Here is a 19899-nt window from a genome sequence, read left to right on the forward strand (position 1 = left end):
CCATTTTGTTGTCTAGGTTTCTTCTGTCAGTTTTCAAAAATCTAAGTTTAAGTCACAAGAAAGCTCCTTAAGACATCCAATTTACTTGCTAACTGTACTACCTGACAGCTGCTGTCACTGACACCTAGTACTTCATGTCCACCCTTCTTCTTTCTCATACTCATCTATCCAGTACTGTATTACTACTCCCCAGATCTGTTCCTTTCTCCAGAAGTAGAGGCTGCACAAATTACTTCCCCTTTTCTCTCTGTTTCAGTTAAAGCTCTTTGTGCTAACACTACTGCCAGGACATAGTATCACCAAGGAGAATCCATGAATACCTCCAATGGGAAAATATCCCAGTGGACTCCTGATAGCAACAGTTTAATACACATACTGATCTTCACTGTTTTGTCACACCTTTGATTTCCTTTTCCTGGGACTAAAATTCCAGTGAATTCCCCAGACCTCTGCTTCTGTGTTATCTCAGGTCACGTTTTTTAGCAAGAACCCAGTGTATCATTAGTCCCAATGCAGAGGGCAACCCCATTACTACAACGATATCCTTATTCCCTGCAGGGCTGCCAGTCCCTTGCCAAATCCAGTACTTCCTCTTCTACTTGGGGCAGTCTCATTTCGTTTGCTCTGACATTTCTTTGTGCTTTGCTTATTCCTAGCTCTGCAACGAACATGCCTCTCACTTCCATTTTTCCTTTATTATTATTTACAGCTACTTACAGCACCTACACCTTGCATTCACCTATTTACACTGAAAAATATGAAATGGAAAATTCCCTTCCACAGGTAATTCTCAGGCTCTCCTGCAGATTCCGAGTACTCCTTTCAGCACCCTTTCCACCAGCATAGCAGATTTCTGCTTCCAGCTTCATCTGTGTTTGAGTAATCATTTTTATGAGTTCTACCAGACAGGATGTTATTTAAACAATATATTCTTGGAAGGAAAAACAGATGCTGTAACATCAGTCTACTTCAGCCGTCAGCGTTCACTTCAGATGCATTTAAGATTCACAGTGACTGTGGATCATTGACACCTACAACAAACCGCCCCATAAATAATTTCTCTGGCCCACAGCCTGCTCCTTGTGGTGTTGCTTGCTTCCCAGTATTTCTGGAAGTAGTTTTGGCAGTAGGCCACTTCCAGGTCCATGATGTTGCAATGGTTGTACATCAGGTTACTTAAATTTCTGGGGAGGGACATGTAGCATGGTACCTACAACCAGAACGACTTAATGACCCCTAATCCCCAGGCCTAGACCAAACTGAGGAGCTCTGGGGAAAAATGAATTCTTTTTTTTTCTGTGATGGCCACAACCCGCAGCTATGCTGCATTTTCATCCAAGAATTCCTCAGACTCTGGCCAGGAACATTTGCCAACAGTCACCTATTTATTTCTAGCTTTTGGCCTTCTCCCTGCAAATACAGCACTCACACTTCCAACAGACCTCCTGAGCATGCGCAATGCATCTTTTCCAACACATAGGAACACAAAATATGGCCTTCACTCACTGTGGGAAAAGGCAATATAGCCCTCTTCTTTACAAAAATTGAGTCACAGAGCACATGGACACACACTGCCATTCAAAAGCCTCCAAGCTACATATACAATCAGTTTCATCTGCTTGACCATTTCTGCTATTGGTAAAAGGCTAGCCATGCACTACGCCTACATGGCTTGCTTTGATTGATAGGGTGTCTGTTTTTACTTGAGAGCAATCAGGTTATACAGAGAGTTCCCTGGAAAAGCCAACTATTCTCTCTCAAGACCACTAAAAGCCAGAGAGCTTTGTCTCTGGACTACGTCATTGTACCATCTGTCTCTCAGGGCTTAAACTATATGGCAAATAGGTTACTATTGGTAATTTACATATCTTTAATTTTTCTTGGAGCCATTCCCTTAATACAAGCCAAATATTCACAAGTGATAAGTTAGTAAGATTTTATAACTGGGTTATTGATATGTGAGGGAATCTTAATTCTGGAGATACTTAAAAAATTAGAATCAAAGATCAGTTCTGCTAATTAGTTTCTTTTTGCAAATGTTTTAATGCAGAGTCCTACTACAAACACGTTGATATTCCCAGCAATTACTTGCTTTGAAAGAATGCGTAGTTAATAGAAACTGATAGGAAATAAAGATAACTTTCAGTCATTCCTCCTATGTGGTAAGCTTAAAGAGTAAAAAACTTTTGTACGAGAACTAGAAATAAAACCTGTGAAACCTTTAAAATGAAGCTATTGATACTGGTAAAAAGGTCAAGCATTTGATCAGTTTACACGACCATCTGATACTACCACATTTTGGTTAACAGTACTTCCTGAAATACAATAATCGGATAAGTGATAGATATAGGGAAAAAACAATTCTCTAGAAGATCATTTAAGTTCAAAACAAAACAGCTACTGGGGGGTCTTTTCTACTTCCAAAAACTGAGGGGAGAAGTCTCATTTGATAATTTCATTTTACTAATTTTCTTTTCCATTCAGCATAGACCTTGCTTTTACTTAATTTCTCAGCATTCTGTTATAACTTCTATCGGCATTAAAATACAAAATCTTATGGAGCAGCTGGAATGATAGGAAAGTCTCCAAGGATGTGTCCATATAAGAAAGTTACAAGCACAGCTGTCCCAATGTAGTTGCACAAACCAGCTCCCCAGAGGGGGCATTTTGATTTCTTATTTAATATCTCAACAGAAAAAGCTGAAGTGGGAAGAAAAGGCACTCATTCCAAAATAGATATTCATATAAGGAACTAGTGAGTGCATCTATTTTTGTACAAAAGGTATTAAGTGAATACTAGGTTTAACAGGTATAAAACAAATTCTAGTGCCTTAGAGGGAAAAGTCCCGTGGCAAAAATCTCTGTACTCAGTGGGATAGAGCTGGGTATGGAAAGCTTAAAAATACCATCAGAGGAAGGTCTGGATTTTTGTTTGCCTTTCTAGAAACAAAAGAGTTTCTAAAAATCCTTCTGTTACATCATAAATGTGCCCAGCCCGTGGAGATTTTCTTCTTTTGGTACCACAAAATCTGTATGGGCTCTATCCATATTTTTCTAAATTCTTTGAAAAATAAACGCTTTTATTGCTAACCTCAGCTAGCCTTCCCTAACCAGCTATAATTTGTTTTCATGCTGAAAAGTCAATAGAGGGTTTAAACAATTATGATATACTTAAATTCTCGTGCTTCTTCCTCAAGACCAACTGCCTATGAAATTAGACCAATATAAGTTGCCACTACTGACTAGACTTTATTGGTCTGTTCTTGTGCTCTTTTTAGACACATCATTATCTTGCATGAGCTTACAGGTTTGTACTATGTGCACAGTTCAAATTGAAAATTAGGAGAAGCTCCATAGAGACAATTCAAATTATTACCATAAAAATCCTCAACATTCTTACCAAGTAATCTTTATGATGCAGACTACAGAAGCTGTGGAGAGAGTAAGCAATTATTCCGACTGAGGTAGTTCCTGTGGAGATGTTACTGAAAAGCTTCTTGGTCATCAGAGCAGACAGGAGCAATCATATTTTATATGAGATACTAAGAATGCATATTATACCATGACATTAAAAAAAAAAGTCCCTGCTGTTTTATTAAACAAACTAAAGTCCATGCCATAGAGAAACCAGCAAGTTTGCAAAATCAGTTTTTCCCTCTTGTAAAATAAGCGGCCTGCTAACACAAAAAAGCCATCCCCTTTTCTTAAGAAGCACCTGCATTTTCATTTGTAACAGGGTTCTTGTGACTCATCAACACCTTTTCCAGCATATGCATTATGCCACTTATCAACTTGAACAGTGGGTCTGTTTTGAACATTGTTTTATGAAGCCTGAATATTCTGGCCCAGTCCTCATCTGCTGCAGTGTAGAATAGCTCCACAGATGTCCTACTCAGGATCTGGTAGGATGCGTTCCAAGACATGCATTTTCAATTACTTCTTGTTCAATACAGTTACATATTTCTTAATGGTTCAATGTGTTAACCATATTTTACTTCTGAACTCCATTGTTGTTCTCTTCTGCCCTGTCTCTAAGTTCAGGTTCCTTACATCAGCCTTGGAAGATTCAGTGGGTCAATTTCTTTTCCATTAAACAATTATCTCACTGTTTCAATAGCATGTAGTTTTAGAGTAAACTTAACAGTATTCATTACTGAAAGATGACATTAGTTTGATGCTTAATTATAGCTCTCGGGTGATTCTTTAAAAATAATGTAATAAAAACATCAGCAAAACACCTTCAATAAAAAATAATTATAAAACATTTTACTATTGTTTTCAATTTGACCCTATCATCAAAGATGCAGAAGAAAATGGACCAGCTGGTTGTCACTTGCAGTATCTATCCGCTTTCACTTTTGCTCTCCTATACGGAAAGAGTAATGAAACAAGATTTAGATTAATACCAAATATGATTACATCTGCGTGTTTTATCTGCCTTGAAGTGTTAAGGAAGCATTGAAAGCAATTTTTCTTAAACTTTACTTCAAAGCACATATAAAAGCCTAAGAACATTTTGGATTTATTAATCAACTTTGTTTTCTTAAGGAGCTAGAACTGCAATGTCTAAAGTTAACCTTGTCTTTCCCTTCAAATCATCATGAATTGCTTTTTGTCGACTCTGAGGAATGGAATTCAGATTCAGTGTGATTTCAAACTGACACTGAATCTGTGATGGCCCAGGAGTGTTCTCACATCACTTGCAATTACCAGAAAACATCTTCTGCATTCCACCCACTGAATTAATGCAAATATTTATACTGTATACCAATACAAAAAATTTCAAAAATTCAAGACAGTTTCTATAGTCTCAGCTCAGGGGGAAAAAAAGATACATTTATTCCCACTAGACAACATGAAGACTGTTCCTAATAAATGCTATTTCTCTTTAAAACACAGCTTTCCCCTCTCCAAAATGTTCCGGTGCCATAGGTATTGAAAATGTTAATTAGCTTAATTTTTGTGATTAAAAAGATTCATCCCTCAACTCCACTGTACTAAAGAAACTGAACAATCTAGTTAAAGACTTCCAAAAGAATTCTTTTCTGGGTAAATCCAAACCTGCAAACTTCAGCTAAAGAAGTGAAAATTCAGAACCAAAAAAAAGCCAACCCCAGAACTCAGGCAGAACACTCACCAGAGAGGAAATGCTCAACACTCCACCACCCTGAAATCTAGCTCTCTTTTGTACCCCAGGTTTACTGTAATTCCATCTTCCAGTAGTTTTTAAATCAGTATATTATTTCTTGTACTTTTAAGTACCTGTCAAGCAGCATTTCATGAAAAGTGCCTTCTTTCCTGGCTTTTCTAAGGGCTTTTGTATCTTCTTTGCTTATTTTAAGCTTTTTGTCTTGAAAACTTTGGAATTTCTTTCTGTAAGGGGAGGAAAAATGTAAAAAAGTGTAACTTCTTTAAAGTTTTGTGTTTCAATAAAATAACAGCTATGATAAGAATCTTAACTTCTATTACACAGTAGATGACTGGCCTAATAAAATCCAGCAGACCATCATGGTATCAAACATTGCACCAAGACTTCTGTAGGTGAAAACTACTCTGGATTTTTTTAGTAGTCTAAGTGGGAATAAGCCCCTATGTGATTAGCATGACATGATTACAAGTTCTAAAGAGACCCTTCTTCAACTACTAGCATGATGAGTCAGGGGGTGAAAGCGTACTGGGCATAGGTGGCAAGGTGCTGGTAGTCGGGGAGCTGCAGGGGTGGCCTCTGTGAGAAAAGGCCAGGAGCTGCCCTGTGCTGGACATAGTTGGCTTCACAATGGACCCACTGCAGGACACAGCCGAGTCCATCAGCAAAGCTGGTGGCACCTCTGTGAAAACATATTTAAGAAAGGGAAAAATGCCACACAGGCAGAAGAGAAGGGCGGGGGGGGGGGGGGGGGGGGGTGTGGGGGGGGGTGTGAAGGTGCAAAATGGCAGCATGACATCAAGGACAGAGAAGGAGAGGAAGGAGGTTCTTCAGGCATTGGAGCAGATATTCCGTTCCAGCCTGTGGAGAGAACCATGCCAAAGCAGGGGAAAAGTGGGAGACGAAAAGAGTGGCAGAGAGAAACCACTATGTATTGACCCGTACCTCCATCCTCCTTGAGGGAGCAAGTAGAGGAGTCTGGAGTGAAGCTGAGCTTGGGACATGGGGGAAGGAAAGGTGTTGGTTTTAATCTTTGTCTTTGTTTCTCACTACCCAAATCTACTTTAATGGGCAATAAATTTAATTAATTTTCTACAAGTTGAGTCTGTTTTGCCTGTGACAGTAACTGGTACACAATCTCCCCATCTTTATCTCAACCCACAAGCTTTCTCATGCTATTTTCTTCCCTTGCTCTGCTGAGGAGAAAGCGAGTGAAAGGCTAGGTGGGAGTTTTGCTCCACCAAAGGCGGCCCCAAAGAGAAGTGAAAAAGGGTACTTGAGCCTGTTAACAGGTCTAAACGACGTACACATAATTGATTTCACACTGTTTAACATTTCCTTTGTCTTCCTGTGGAACATCATCTTTCTTCTTAGCTTCTCTTTCAGCACAAGTACGAATCTAGTCATTGAGAGAGGAAAAAAAAAAAACCAAAACCCCAAATCAGAAAATGCCTATTTTTTTAAAACCAGAAGTTACAGGTTAAAGATGACAACATATGCTTCATAACAGAACGAGAATCACGGTGACTTTTTAAGTTCACAGCTTTCAAATTGGTTAATTTGCAACTGGACACAACTGCAATAAAAACAAGAGCTGCCTGAAGCATGGGAAATATTGAGTGTAATCCTTGATACTACTGTAAGACATAATCCCCTTCATCTCAAAGAAGCACCATTACAGTTCTTAGTTTTAGCAGGGGTAAAATGCCTTTTTCAGAGACTGACTTAAAAGTATTACTGCTCTGACTAGTAGACACCTATCTCTATTTGGAAGCACGCATATATTTTCCACATTCAGATAAAGTCAAGATAGTCTTTTTACATTCTCGTACTTAAAAGATCTCTCCTTCTGCATCATTCTGGCAAACCTTTCTCTGTCCCTGCTTCAGTCATCATTCATCTCTTCTGCACCAAGCTGTTCAGAACTATCTGGAATATGACATAGACTGTCTTGCCCCCCCCCAGTGTCTTGCCCTTCTGTAGTGGTAAAATACCTCCCTATCACTTGACAGCTTATAGAAAGCTATTGTAGCTGTATTAACAAGAAATGTAGCACACAGACACCTGGTTGTTTGAATATCCATGCCAAGCCTGTATTAATTGTAGAAGTTATAGATTACCTTTATCATTTCTTCTTCCCCTGCTGTTTTGCTTTTGGCTTCTATGTCTCCCTCTTCATTACATCTAATAAAACGGCTATTTGCTGCTAGTAATGCCATTTTCTTCTGCAGAAATATTGTTAGTACAAAGAGTTTGTATATAATCCTTGATTCATAACATTTATCCTTGACAATACGCCAAAAAGCTCTATAAATGCATCTTATTCTTTTATATATGGACACTTCAATAGCTAGCCAGCAGACTTGCTGGCTCCTTCATTCTTAAGATGCTTATAGCTGCCAAAATGCACCAACTTGAAGTATTTTTAAAACTTCCAATTATAGTAAATGCAGAGTTGTGAAAACAGAAGATTAAAAGTTACAACATGAAAGAGACTGCAAAAGGCTTTTACTCCACAAACAAAGAACATCAATGTAGATTAACTCAAAATACAGTCAAATGCTAGGAACATCAAACAAACTATTCTGAAGAGCTTACATCTTGGAAGACAGGTTCCCATTGCTCTCTTGAACCTATTGCATCTGAACGTCCAACAACAAGTCCATCTGAATTTATACCAAGGTATTTGCCATAACCAGACTTCAGAGCAATCCTCAAAGAGAAAAATGCAGGAAAACAAAGAATGCTTTAATTCAAGCAATTCACAATATCCAACACATCACAAAGACATTATTAGTAGACGATGTATTTCAAAAGAATATCAAAAAAGGTATTCACACCAGAAACAAAGATAACAAGTATCAAAGCTTGTAACATTGTTACAGTAATTACCTTGTATCAGACAACTTTACTGCTGTAAACTGTTCAGGAGGACTAGGGCCTTCATCATCTGAGGAATGATTTTTACATTAATTAGGTATGAAGTATTAAACATACAATATTTTAGCCTGTTAGTACTGCAATTTAAAAAAAAAATTAAACACCGGCCATTGCTAAATGCTATGGAAAGCTGCAACACTATTTCTTTAAAAATTCCTTTTTTGAATATCCACTTTTATAAAAGCAATGTAGGTGCTCATTTATATTCATATATTTAGAGTGCTTAAAAGACGACATAAAATAAAGACAAGCCTTGTGTAAAGAAATTTATAGTTCAGAATGTTTTCTAATTCTCCAGGTGGCTTTGAAAACCTTAATCTCCTTGTAATGTTATTTTTTCTATAACAAAATGTATTATGGTTCAGCTATGGTAACATAACTCAGTATCCTAAAAGCTACTAGCCTCTCCATCCCTCAAAACCAAAATGAGATAACATTGCCATCATTGCTTTGATCTCACGCTGGAGGTGAAACACACTGTCAGTGGTCTGGAACAGTCCTTTTCTGACTGATGGCTCGCAAATTCAAAGTAAGGACAAGCTAATTATCCCAGCAAGTTAGTAGCCCACTTAAGCAGCAACAAAACAAGCATGTTAAGATGAGGATGCAGCAGTAAGCCTGTAAACTCATCTGCCTTCAGTTTCACTCTTCAACTGACACCATAAAGACTTTATAGGATTTAATAAAAGTTATACTGCTTTTTATCCAGTAAGTGGTACGGCCTTTAACAGGTGATCATCTCCAATGCAGTTCAATTTATTGTACACATAAACCAGCAAGAAATTAGGTAAGGGAAACTGATTGGTAGTCATTAGGTTTAAGTCATCTGCATGCTATGCCTAGGATTATTGCATTATTTGTAATAAACAGCTTTTAGCTGTAAAACTGTTTGCCTTTAAGTGATGCTAGTTTTATGCCTTTCGTTACTAAAACTGCTTATTTCCAAATTTCCTGAAACAAACCTTTATGTGGTGCTCCAAGCGTAAACAAGCCGTTGTCGAGGGCATGGATGTAAGCACCTTTATCCATTTCTATAGCTATAGTTCCTGTAATTTCACCGAAATTACTGATAGCCCACCAGTTTCCTAAAATACAAAACCATGACAGTTAATAGAGTAATTACAACTTCTGATTACAGTAGTTCAAGAAATGATATTTCTGTGACTTCTCCGAGATTTGAAATTCTAAAGATACAATTGCTATCTCAAGATCTTTGTGCATTATTTTATAGTACAGAGCTAATTTAATACCGTTGCTGCTGAATCAGGAAGTCCTGCTGTTCTACCCACCCTTCCATCCCTAGTTACGGGCTCCTGCGCTTCATCCCTTCTTTGTGTTAGTCCATAGAGAAAGTTGATCCATTCAGCTGATGCAGCAAAGACACACCTTGCAAGGAAGGTGTTTTTTTTTTTTCCTCTGGACCAGCCTCCTGCAGTTTTGGGGTCATATCCAATTATTAGATTCTTCAACACAATAGAAACAGATAAATTATCTCATCTTGCTCTTATATTACTTCATGTGAGCTGTAATCCTTAGACTTCAGTTGTTCAAGCCAATCTGTGTTTGAATGTTTGAACCCCACAGAATTCTACCACAGTTAAAGGTAGCCCTACTCACGTGCATGAATTAGAGTTATGACATTTATATTTTTTTAAACAGTAAAATTTTCTCCTGGTATATTGTCTTGCAAATATTTTCTACCTGATTAAGACAATAGCTATTTTTAATTACTCTGAATATGATGTCTTTTTTCCACATGGTAAATTTGGCAAGTCAATCTGCCTTGAGCAGAAATATCTTCCCCTATCTTTATACAACACATGGAGCTAATTGACTTGTCCTATACAGTCAGGGCACTCAAATCCATGTATGAATTTTCCAAATCTCTCCCACTTTTTGGAAATCTGGCTAAACTGAAGAATATAAAACATCTGTAACATTCTTCTAGTGTAGGACACAACAGCCCATTTTCTCATATATCATAATTTGTTTTCACACAGGAACAACAATGACTTCCCCTTGCACTGCTTTAGCTTATGCCTATATACACATAATAGAAAATTACATTTATCTGGTAATGTGCACTGTGCTACAGTATACATCTACATCTCTCATGACTTTGTTGTTATTTTTTAGCTATTTTTGTTTGTGAAGTGAACCGCGATCAGTTGAGGACATGACAGTACTGAAGGGCAACAGTCTGTCAAGTTACTGCTCATGACCATACATGCCATGATCCTTCTATTTTATGAAAATGGAAAAAGTAAAATTATATTTTTTACTGGTTAATGTTTGTGTCTTCAGTTTCAATTAACAGTAGCAAATTTATAATGTGAACGCACCACAGCAGTCAAGCAAGTATGTCAAACTAAAAACAAGTAAACAAACTAACCAAGACTCTTCTCATTTTGAAAGGATTGAAGGTTTGCGTGAACTAAAGAACCCAGTCAGCAAGTAACTAGTGGCAGAGTAAGAACAGGAAGCACAGGTGATCCAACCATTAATTTTCAAAATCATAGTAACAGAAGACTTAAGTTATTTACATAGAAATGCACTCATTAAATAACAGCATTGCAGTGGTAAAAAAAAGTCTCTCCTCCTGAAGCAAGTATCACTGGGGAAGAAGAAGAAAAAAAAAAAAAAAAGAGAGATATTCAAGCTGATAAGTAGCTTGAGATTATGTAAGAGCATAGTTTAGCTAAAAAGGTGAGTGGAAAACCCATCCCATTGGTGTCAGAAGTTCCATTTGGAAGATCCCAGCATACAAGTAACATGTTGGGAGAAACAGTTATAAATCTCTACAGGGACTACACTTAGTTTACAAAGCCCTATAGCAGTCTCTTCAGCTTCTGCTATCCCCTACAGCTTCCACACTGTCACGTAATTCCTGGAAGGCGGCTCACCAACAATATCAAGTTGCTCTGCCGCATCTTCTTCCCTTTTCCTTTTCTTCTCCTTGTGCTTCTTCTTGCTGCAAAGGGAGACACAAACAAGTTAGGTCGTGCCTCCGAGCCGGCCCTTCCACAGCGCGCTCTCACACGGCCTCGCTCCCGAGCCCCACCGCAGCGGGTCACTGACACCAGCCGGGAGAAAGGGGCTGACAACCGAAAACCCCTGCCCTCGCCGGCGTGCCCACGCATACTCGCAGCCGGAGGGACGGGACGGCCTGGCCTGGCCTGGCCTCACCCCAAACAAACCAGCCGCCGACGCGACCCCAAGGCAGCGGGGGGAGCCCAGCACGGGCGCCGGCCCCGAGGCACCGCCGAGCCGGCGGCACGGCGGCCGCCGCAGACGGGGAGGCCGGGGCAGGGGCGGTGGCGGCGGGCAGCCCGCTCCTCACCTTTTCTCTTTCGCCCCTTTCAGGACGAGCTTGGTGGATTTAACGCAGGAATACTCCGCCATGTCGGGCTACGGCAAACGCGGAAGCACACACGCGGCTCCGCCCCGCCGCCCGGACGGAAGCCCTGGAGCGACAAGCTTCGCCCGCCCTCGTTCCGTTATTTGGTGAGCATGCGCCCACGGCCCGGCTGCGGGGCGCGTAGGGCTGCGCCAGCGCGCGCGCGCGCTGTGGGCTGGGTCCCGCGCGACAGCGTCAGAGCGGCGTTCCCTCATCTCACGTAGCGGGCCCTGGACGCAGAATTTGAGGGGAAAAGTAAAACAAGACAAGTTTAAAACTACGTTTAAGAGCATGTCCCCCTGTACCTTCCCCTTCTAGGTCTGGCTTTGCTCCACTGGTTGCTCTAGTGCTTTGCAGGACTGCAGACCCCTAGCACTAAGGAATGAAGAGCCTACAGCTCCCTCGCGGCATGTGGTAGGAACCTGCTCGTGTGTGTACTTAAAAGCATGTCTAATGGACACAGAGCAGAGCCCTCCGACCTGTGCCCTCTGCCAAGGGCAGCAGGCCTTGCCTGAGTGGCTAAGTGGCAGTGGCGGCGGTGTTGCATGAGGGTCAGGTACCAGGCCGTGCTGATGCAGCAGTGAAAGCTTCAAGGGAAGCCCATGAGGATAAGTTGGGGAAGCGAAGCTCGTAAGTCAAGCAAGTGCACCAAACTAGGTGCAAAATGAGGTTAATGACAATTTTTTCCATCCTGTTAGCCACTTGGTATTCCACAGAGTAACACCTACCTCAGGCTTTCCCCTAGAGGTATAACCACCTTTCTCTCACACAGTTAACGTACCACCTTCTCAACAGGTACCACTACTGCTTCTTCTTTGGGGAACAGCCTTACTAGTACATGTGTGATTAGACTCCTAATTGCAGCAGTAATTTGTATTTAGTCTTCTAGACTGTTGTTTCTACTTCACACTAATGAAAGGGGTTTTGTGCCCAAAAGGTTGTCTGCTGATTATATTAGCTGGTCAAATGAAAGATACCATCCCTATCAATCTTGTCTTACACATACACATACGTTTGCATTGGATTGCTTCCTTTTGGTTTCTGATTTCATTACCTATCTATGTTTGCGAGTTCTCAGCACCTCAAAGGTATCTTCTACAAGTAAGAAATGAGTCTTATACATGATTAAGTCAAGGCCTTTAAAATTACTGAAATCATGGCCAGGTGATAAAACTGCGTTTGGAATGCCCCAGTGAATGACCCTGGAGTCTGTGGATGACTGCAGGTGTCTTCCACAGATACTTTGGATCCAGGACCCAGCCGCTTTTCAACAAAATGCTTTCAAATTCTATCTACATGCCTAACATGACTAACCCCATATTTTTATCTGTGAAGCTGGGGTGGTTACACCTGCTGTGTAAAATGCAAACAACAGTAGTGGACTTTCAGGAGTTTTTGGCAAGTCCCCCATTTTGGAGCTTTGGGGAGAAGGCGGTTGGAAGGAGGCATGGGCTTGTCAGCAAAAGCAGTACTTGAATCAAGCTGCTGGTGTGTGTAAATTGAGAATACTTTTCTTGTGTCTTTGGCATGCTACTTTCCTGCTGGTGTCTTCATCTGTTGCAGTTGTCAGTGAAAGACAGTCTCCTTGATCAGCATTTGGGAAGTGGATAACTTGAAGCAGTGTGTTGCTGTAGTAGACAGTATGTGACTTTATTGATTTATTGACTTACCAGTCCCAGGAACTTGCATCTTGCAATTAGTTCTTCCAGTAAAAGCTGAAAAAATAGGCAGTACAGAAAGCTGCAGGCAATGATGGACAGCTTGCTGACCACTTCTGATCTCTGCATGGAGCTGCAGTCAGGGGAGTATTGTGTTAGCAGTCTTGTATCCAGTCAGGTTGTGAAGGTCCTGCGCATCGTACTGTTTGTGAAGGACCACAGAAGATCCAGATTTCCAAATAGAAGATTGAGATACCTCGCCAGACTACTATCAAGTCACCCGTTGATTTCAGCCTCACCCTCAAGTACATTCTGTTTTCTGTTTTCACATTTCTAGACACTATTGCCGGACTTCTTCTAGAAACCTTTTGATACTGTCTTCGAATTTTCCAACCAATAATAGAATGGTTGTTCCTTATTTTGCTTCCTTGTTTTTGGTGGTAGATACAAGGGCTTGTTCCCTGTTAAAACATTTTAGTCAACTTATTCATATTTTGTTCTACATTCTCATGTCTCCAGCCCTTTGGAAATTAATTGAAGCTAACCTCAACATCAAGCAATTTTAGCAAATATCGTTATAATTGTATTTGACTCTCATTTTATCAGTAAATACTTTTTTGCTGGTTCTAGAGGTATGCCTGTAAGGCAGAAATTTTAGTAAAGGGAATATGAAAAATGAGAGAGCGATTACGTAGGAATTAGAAGAAAGCATGGAGGAAATAAGTGAGGCAAAAAGAATATCTGTCAGCATACTGATTACTCAGCTTCACCCTTGCATGCTAAGTTGTCCTCCAGTGTTTTTTTGGTTATTTTTTGATTTTATTTTGATTTCTTTCAGGCTTTGAATCTATGGAGAGCAAATCTACAGAGGTTCTTTATTGTTTTCTTAACTCTAACTTTAGAACTTTATCTTTGTTAGAACTTATTTTTTGACTGCTTAACTGTGCAACCTTAGCATTTGTGGGGTATTTGTATACTCTTGTCAAAGTGGGCCAGTGTACATTGATACACCGTTACCAGCACTTCAAAGTATACAAGCACTTGCCTGAGAGGGAGGATGGGAGAGAAAAAGGTAATATTTTAGTATGCTATGAAATGAAGATGCCTTAACCACTTTTGGTTAAGAAATTATCCAAGTTAAATTGTTGGGTTTTCTTGTTAAGTTTTAAGAAACAGAAGCAAGTAAAAAGAGTTTGTATTTTAAAATACATACATTTATATAATGATGGAAGTGCACAGGCTTTATATTTTGCTGTTTGTCCACCAGATGTTGCTATAACCACAAAAATAAATGCAGATTAAGAAATTTGAAAAAAATGAGTAGTTTTATTTTCATTACAGATCACCCTTACATATCGTGATCCTGGAAAGAATTACACACATGCTTACATTTTTGCATCGGGAATAGTTCCAGTGAGTTCAATTAAGCAACTCATTCTGTGTAAAGTTAGGCATGTTTATAAGCTTTCTTAGGATGGGGCTGTATCAATTATGTTTGCTATTTTCTTTATTTGTTGTTTTGTTTTCTCCATTATGAAGAGAAAGAGGGAAAGACAGAATAACAGAGACCATAAATTTCTAATTTTAAAAGAAATGTAGACTTTTTTCAGGGTCCCATAATGTAAAATATAACTTCTAGCTAATGAATATAATTTTATTTAAAATTCACAGTTTAGGTTTCTTCTTTAATTTAGAGACTCCAGCAACAAACAGGCATCACTACAGTATATACAGAAGACAGTAAAACCTTTTCCCGCAGGGCAAAGCGATGCCATCAATCAGAAAACTGTATCTAAAATGGTACCACTTTAGAAAAGCTATTTAAACTCTAATTTGCTAGTTAGTATTTTTGAAATTAAAACATTTCCAAAATGTGCTGGCTATGATTGTTTAAAAAAATAAAACAGTTCATTTTCTTTATGGCAATGGAGATAAATGGAGCCTTTGTGTTTGCAAATGTAAAAAACAAATCACTTTTTTAATGACTGGATTTTCCTGCCAGCTTGGAATTTGCCGCATGTGCATTTTATTTTGAATGCCTGAAGAGTGAAATCATTTGCCGTCTCTCATGCAGATGGGGCAGATTGGCTGAGGTGTCATTTGCAAAATGTGCACTTTCATCATTTGAGTTTGAAGGGGATCATTACAAACAACATTTCCTATAGACACTCAGGATTGATGAAAGTGGAGAGCTGAAACTGAGTGTCCATGAATATAGCCTAGTGTCTTAAGAGCCTGGACCAAAACTTGGGCACTGGAGTTTTCTTCTGTCTTGTTTATTTATGTTAGGAAATATAAAAATACCTCCGCAAACCAGAGAAACTTGAATTAGCTCTCTTGATAGCAGAGTTGACAGATAGTTTATATGCTTTTTTTGCTTTCATTTATAAGTATGGGGCCCTTGTGAAATATCTAAGCTGCTGACTGATGTAACAGCCAAGATTGATATAGTTTTGTTTACTCATTTACAGAAGGAGTGAAATCTGATGTGAGTTAGAACCAGAGCAACTATATTTTAAATTTTCCCCAGTGGGACAAAGTACATACACTGGAATGTTGTGGTGGTTTCTCATAATGTTCAGAAGCAGTTGTGTGAGAGTGTTGAAGCATCCCCGGGACATGATGGTGCATACCACAGTGATGTGACAGATGTAAATAAAAAGCTAATTTGATTCATGGCATTTTTAATACTGCATGCTGAAAATTCTTTTATTGTAACTTCTAAATTTTAAATGTGACCTGAAATTACCTTTTTTAAAATGTAAAATGTTAGTTTTAGATTTTTAGGACAGGTAAGTAAATATTCTCAAAATGGGATTTCTACTATTCAGCTTATGGTATAGTAGTTAGAGTATTTGGAAAATAGGAAGGGTTTCTCAGCCTCTCAGGGGCAGGAGGGAGCCCCAGCTCAGACCCGCTAGTCCTCAGCATCCATTGTTCAGAGAACCTGTGTTGCTTGTGGCTTCTCAGCTTCTTCTGCCTTGCCTGATCACTCCCTCACTTTCCTCGTCTGTCATTCTGTAAAGTTATTGTGGCTAGGTTTTTGTAGCTGGCCAGACCTTCTCAGTGTCTGCTTCTCCAGATATTGAGACACTGCTCTACAGTTTGACAATGGAGGACAGAGCACACACCAAAATCCCTTTCTGTGGGACACTGACGGAATGCAAGAGAAATGAAAAGGCAGCCATGAATGTACAGTGGTCTCACGCAGACACCAACTCCGTATGGTGTTTACTTGGGCTCAGGCCTTCTCATTTCTGCTTGTCATCCCAAATGCCTTATCATGTGTACTTCCTCCTATTATATTATTCTTTTCCACTAATTGCTCTGATTTTTATCCTGATATACTAAGGAGGTTTTTTGTATGTATATGAACACGTTTGTGTCTCTGCCTATCAGTCTGTTTCTTTATCAATAATTTTTAACTGGCTAGTTTTGTTCCAATTTAACAGGCAGGTGGAGGTCACAACAATAATTGAACTCTGGTGAGTTCTGAAACTGTTGTTAGGTAAGTAGGAAAAAGACCTGTAACTTCCCTGATGGAGGGAAGGGTTGCAATATGAACTCCCATCTTACTAGAGATGGGAGAGAACCCTCACACAGAAAGGAGTCTGTGGGGAAAAACTCCTAGTAAATCATAGGACACTAATGAGTGAAAAATCAAACTGCATTATTTGATTCTGTAAGTTGGGTGTATTTGATGTTTTTTGACATTTCCTGACAAATAGCTAGCATGTTCAATGCAAATGTAGTTGAAAACTCCTTTCCTTATTCACTGGTACTATATGGCAAATGCGGACTCAACTATAAATTAAACATGACAGGATTTTTGTGGCAAGTTACCTGCTTTGTACTGTGTGTTCATACGCAGACTTCCCTCTCTGGGACACACTTTTTTCTTGTCTCCAGTGAGCCTTGTTTCCCTTGTTATATGTGGTTGATTTTGTTTATCTCATTAGGAAAGCCACAGGATCCATGGGGAAAGATTTGCCATTTCATGTATATGTAGCACTGTTGCAGTTGTTCTCTATTAGCCTATAATCACGTTTAATTTAAATACAGTTTCTAACTAGTGCTGTTTTTTTATTGAGTGTTTCAAAAAAGGTTTCTTCCTTTTTGTATTTCTTTTGTGACTTAGTAAGAAATAAACAGGTGGTTTTGCATGGTCTAGGAAGGGCGTACTCAGCTTCACAGCATTCCTTCCAAGAAGTGGCCTACTGAGGGTACCCCCCCCCCCCCCGCCCCTGGCCAAGAGTTTGTGACTTCCTGTTGGCCTATATATTTTTCTTACTCCATGTCCTCTGAGACTACATGGGTATCCTTTATAATTTCAATGAGATATGAATTGACAGGACTTAAAAGGAGAATGAATCCATGGCAGGGTGTTCATTTTCAGTGCTGCTGTCCTCTTAGCCATAAAACTGTACACTTTTTCTTTGTAAATTATGTTTCCTCTCCCCCAGGACTGTCATATCATTTCTTTCTGCATTTTTTTTTCTAACAGGACTGGAGCATTTACCTGCTATGATTGTTTTCATTGCCCATTTGAATTTCAAGAGCTCTTCTAAATGATTTTCCTCTCTTACTCTCCATAGCTCCTGATTCTGTGTAATTTGTCCTGAATGCAGATGCTCTTCCACATAAAGGCAATTTTTCCTAATGCAGTGGCAGTGTATGTCTTGTAAAAAATGCTTTTGAATGGACTTAGCAATTGTGGAGGTGGAAGGGAGACCTGTAGACTATTGCATATCGAATAGGTGTAGCCTAGGCAAAGACAGAAAAAGCTTTTTGCTCTGGAGGGGATTCTGAGCTGTTCATTATCCCTGTCCACTCACTTCCTTGTAAATGTGTAAAATGTAAGTGACAGTGGTTCCACTTGTGGATTTTTTTCCCCTTCTTAGGCCAAATATAAAAGAGAAATACACTTAACTCCGGCTCATTTGTGAGGACCTCACTCAGACTGTCCTACTTGTTTTTTCATGGAGAGAGCTTCCAAATAATGACAATATTTATTAGATTTTGAGGCAGTTAAAGAGATGAAAGGCAAATGTAGAACTTCCCGATCTTCACCTTAATCAGGACTACCATCAGTATCTCATTGTACTTTTGTTTTTAATTTTGCCCATCACCTATCTAGTAAGTCTGGTTTTCCCAGCTTTTTGTGTTATGCTTTCTAAAAGCAGCACAAGCAGAACAAAACAGGTTCTGAGTCTCCTTCTTTACATTAGGAAATAAAGTTTCTAACCCATAGCAAAGTATATGGAAACTCTTTTGAAATATGGCAGCCAGAGATGGCAGCATTCACCATCCTAATGCAGCTTGACTTTTTTTTAAAGCTTCAGTAACTTGAATGAATGAATGACATCAGATTTTTAGCTTCCCCTGAAAAAATACAATGCAATCCAGAATTCCTGTCCCTCATGGTTACGAAGAAGACACATAAAACCTGATTGTAAGGGTTTCAAAATTTGAAAGGTAGAAAAAAAGAAGACCATATCTATTGTTTTTTAAAATACTGCTTTTAAAGCCGTTGTTTTGTTTTTTAGCCTGACTAATGATTGTGGAGTGCTTCAAGTTGGCAACATCTGTTGGCTTGTGTCCTGTCACAGCAGGTAAGTGCGTGGGAGTTGAAACTGCTGATCTTCCCATATTCTGATCCTGAGAGAAAAGGAGAGGGAACATTTCAGTATGTATCAGCTGCTTTCAGGCTGTTTTTTCCACAACATACTCTCAATGTACGTCAGTGGTTTTCTTACAGTCTAGGTGCAGCATGAACTATTTTTTCCCAATTAAGCTTTATTTTGCTGAAGGGGTCTCTCCTGCTCCTGAAAATCCCAAATCTAATTTGCCAAAGATAAAAATAGTCTTTTTGCTGTCACAGCTTCATGAAACTATGTTGTGACAAGGCATGATCTGATTTAGATCTTAAAAGGTGAAGTCTGTGGGACTGGCTAAGGTGTTTCAGTGCATCCCAGAGTACTGGGTGGCTGGAGTGGAGTCCTAGGGAATAATGCAGGCAGAATTTCTGGCATATGCAATAGACGGGGTGTAATTTATACAATTAACTTCTTAATGGAGCACTGAGCCATATCCATACTGTTCTTTGGCCTGTTTCGGGGGTTGACTCCCTAGGGGTGTATATGAGGATCTACTGTAACCGGTCCAGAGCACTTGACCTGAAATTCTCCCAGACCTACTTCAGGTGTTTAGTCCTGTGGTGGGTAGGAATCATTCTCGGATCTGGTTACGCTGGGCTCCAGGGGAATAATTCAGCATTGGTAAGGTCCATTGTTCCTGTTGTCTTTGTTGCAGATGACCAAGATCTAGCTCAGGTTTCATCGCTGCCTGACGTGTCAAGAATTGCCATATCTAGGAGGTACAAAATGTCTAGCTCTGCTGAATCCATGAATGGGACATGCATTTTTCTCCAGTATCCAGTGGAAAGCCACAAGTAGTCTAGTTGAAAGAAATACCATACTGCCCAGGGCCACAGCAGTAGCAATGGACAATCTATGGATCTATGGTCAGATACGTAGGCTATGCACACCATAGCCATACAGCTCATTTTCCCCTGGAGACAGAGAGATTCACTCTGTTCTAAGCAAGGCAAGCAGTCTGTCCCAGCAAGTTCAGAGGCCCCCCTCACCCAGGGACCAGACGTGAGAGGATGGCAAGTGCAGCTGGCTGAAGTTAGAGTGAAAAAAGAACAGAGCGATGTTTTTGAGTTTTTTTTTTTTTTCCCAAATGGCATGAAATTC

General features: G+C 39.7%; 1 protein-coding gene across 1 annotated transcript; it reads right to left on the minus strand.

Moving 5' to 3' along the window:
• Window positions 1-1366: 1366 nt before the first annotated feature.
• Window positions 1367-11570, minus strand: FRG1 (FSHD region gene 1). The gene is made up of 9 exons (XM_030019905.2): window positions 11427-11570; window positions 10990-11057; window positions 9049-9171; window positions 8039-8096; window positions 7745-7859; window positions 7267-7371; window positions 6454-6545; window positions 5263-5373; window positions 1367-4366 (listed from the first exon to the last, which is right to left on the minus strand). The coding sequence occupies exons 1-9, from the start codon at window positions 11486-11488 to the stop codon at window positions 4330-4332; spliced, it is 771 nt and encodes a 256-aa protein (XP_029875765.1). The 5' UTR covers window positions 11489-11570; the 3' UTR covers window positions 1367-4329.
• Window positions 11571-19899: the final 8329 nt, after the last annotated feature.

Source organism: Aquila chrysaetos, chromosome 1 (assembly GCF_900496995.4).
Source record: "Aquila chrysaetos chrysaetos chromosome 1, bAquChr1.4, whole genome shotgun sequence".
Lineage (NCBI taxonomy): Eukaryota > Metazoa > Chordata > Aves > Accipitriformes > Accipitridae > Aquila > Aquila chrysaetos.

What these genes read in the sequence shown, in the direction of transcription:
- FRG1 (XM_030019905.2), bottom strand. Translation starts at nt 11,488, where the DNA reads ATGGCGGAGTATTCCTGCGTTAAATCCACCAAGCTCGTCCTGAAAGGG. An exon ending in AAAGGGGCGAAAGAGAAAAG is followed by an intron (nt 11,058 to 11,426) that starts GTGAGGAGCGGG and finishes CTCCCTTTGCAG; the next exon opens with CAAGAAGAAGCACAAGGAGA. An exon ending in GCTTGGAGCACCACATAAAG is followed by an intron (nt 8,097 to 9,048) that starts GTTTGTTTCAGG and finishes ATCATTCCTCAG; the next exon opens with ATGATGAAGGCCCTAGTCCT.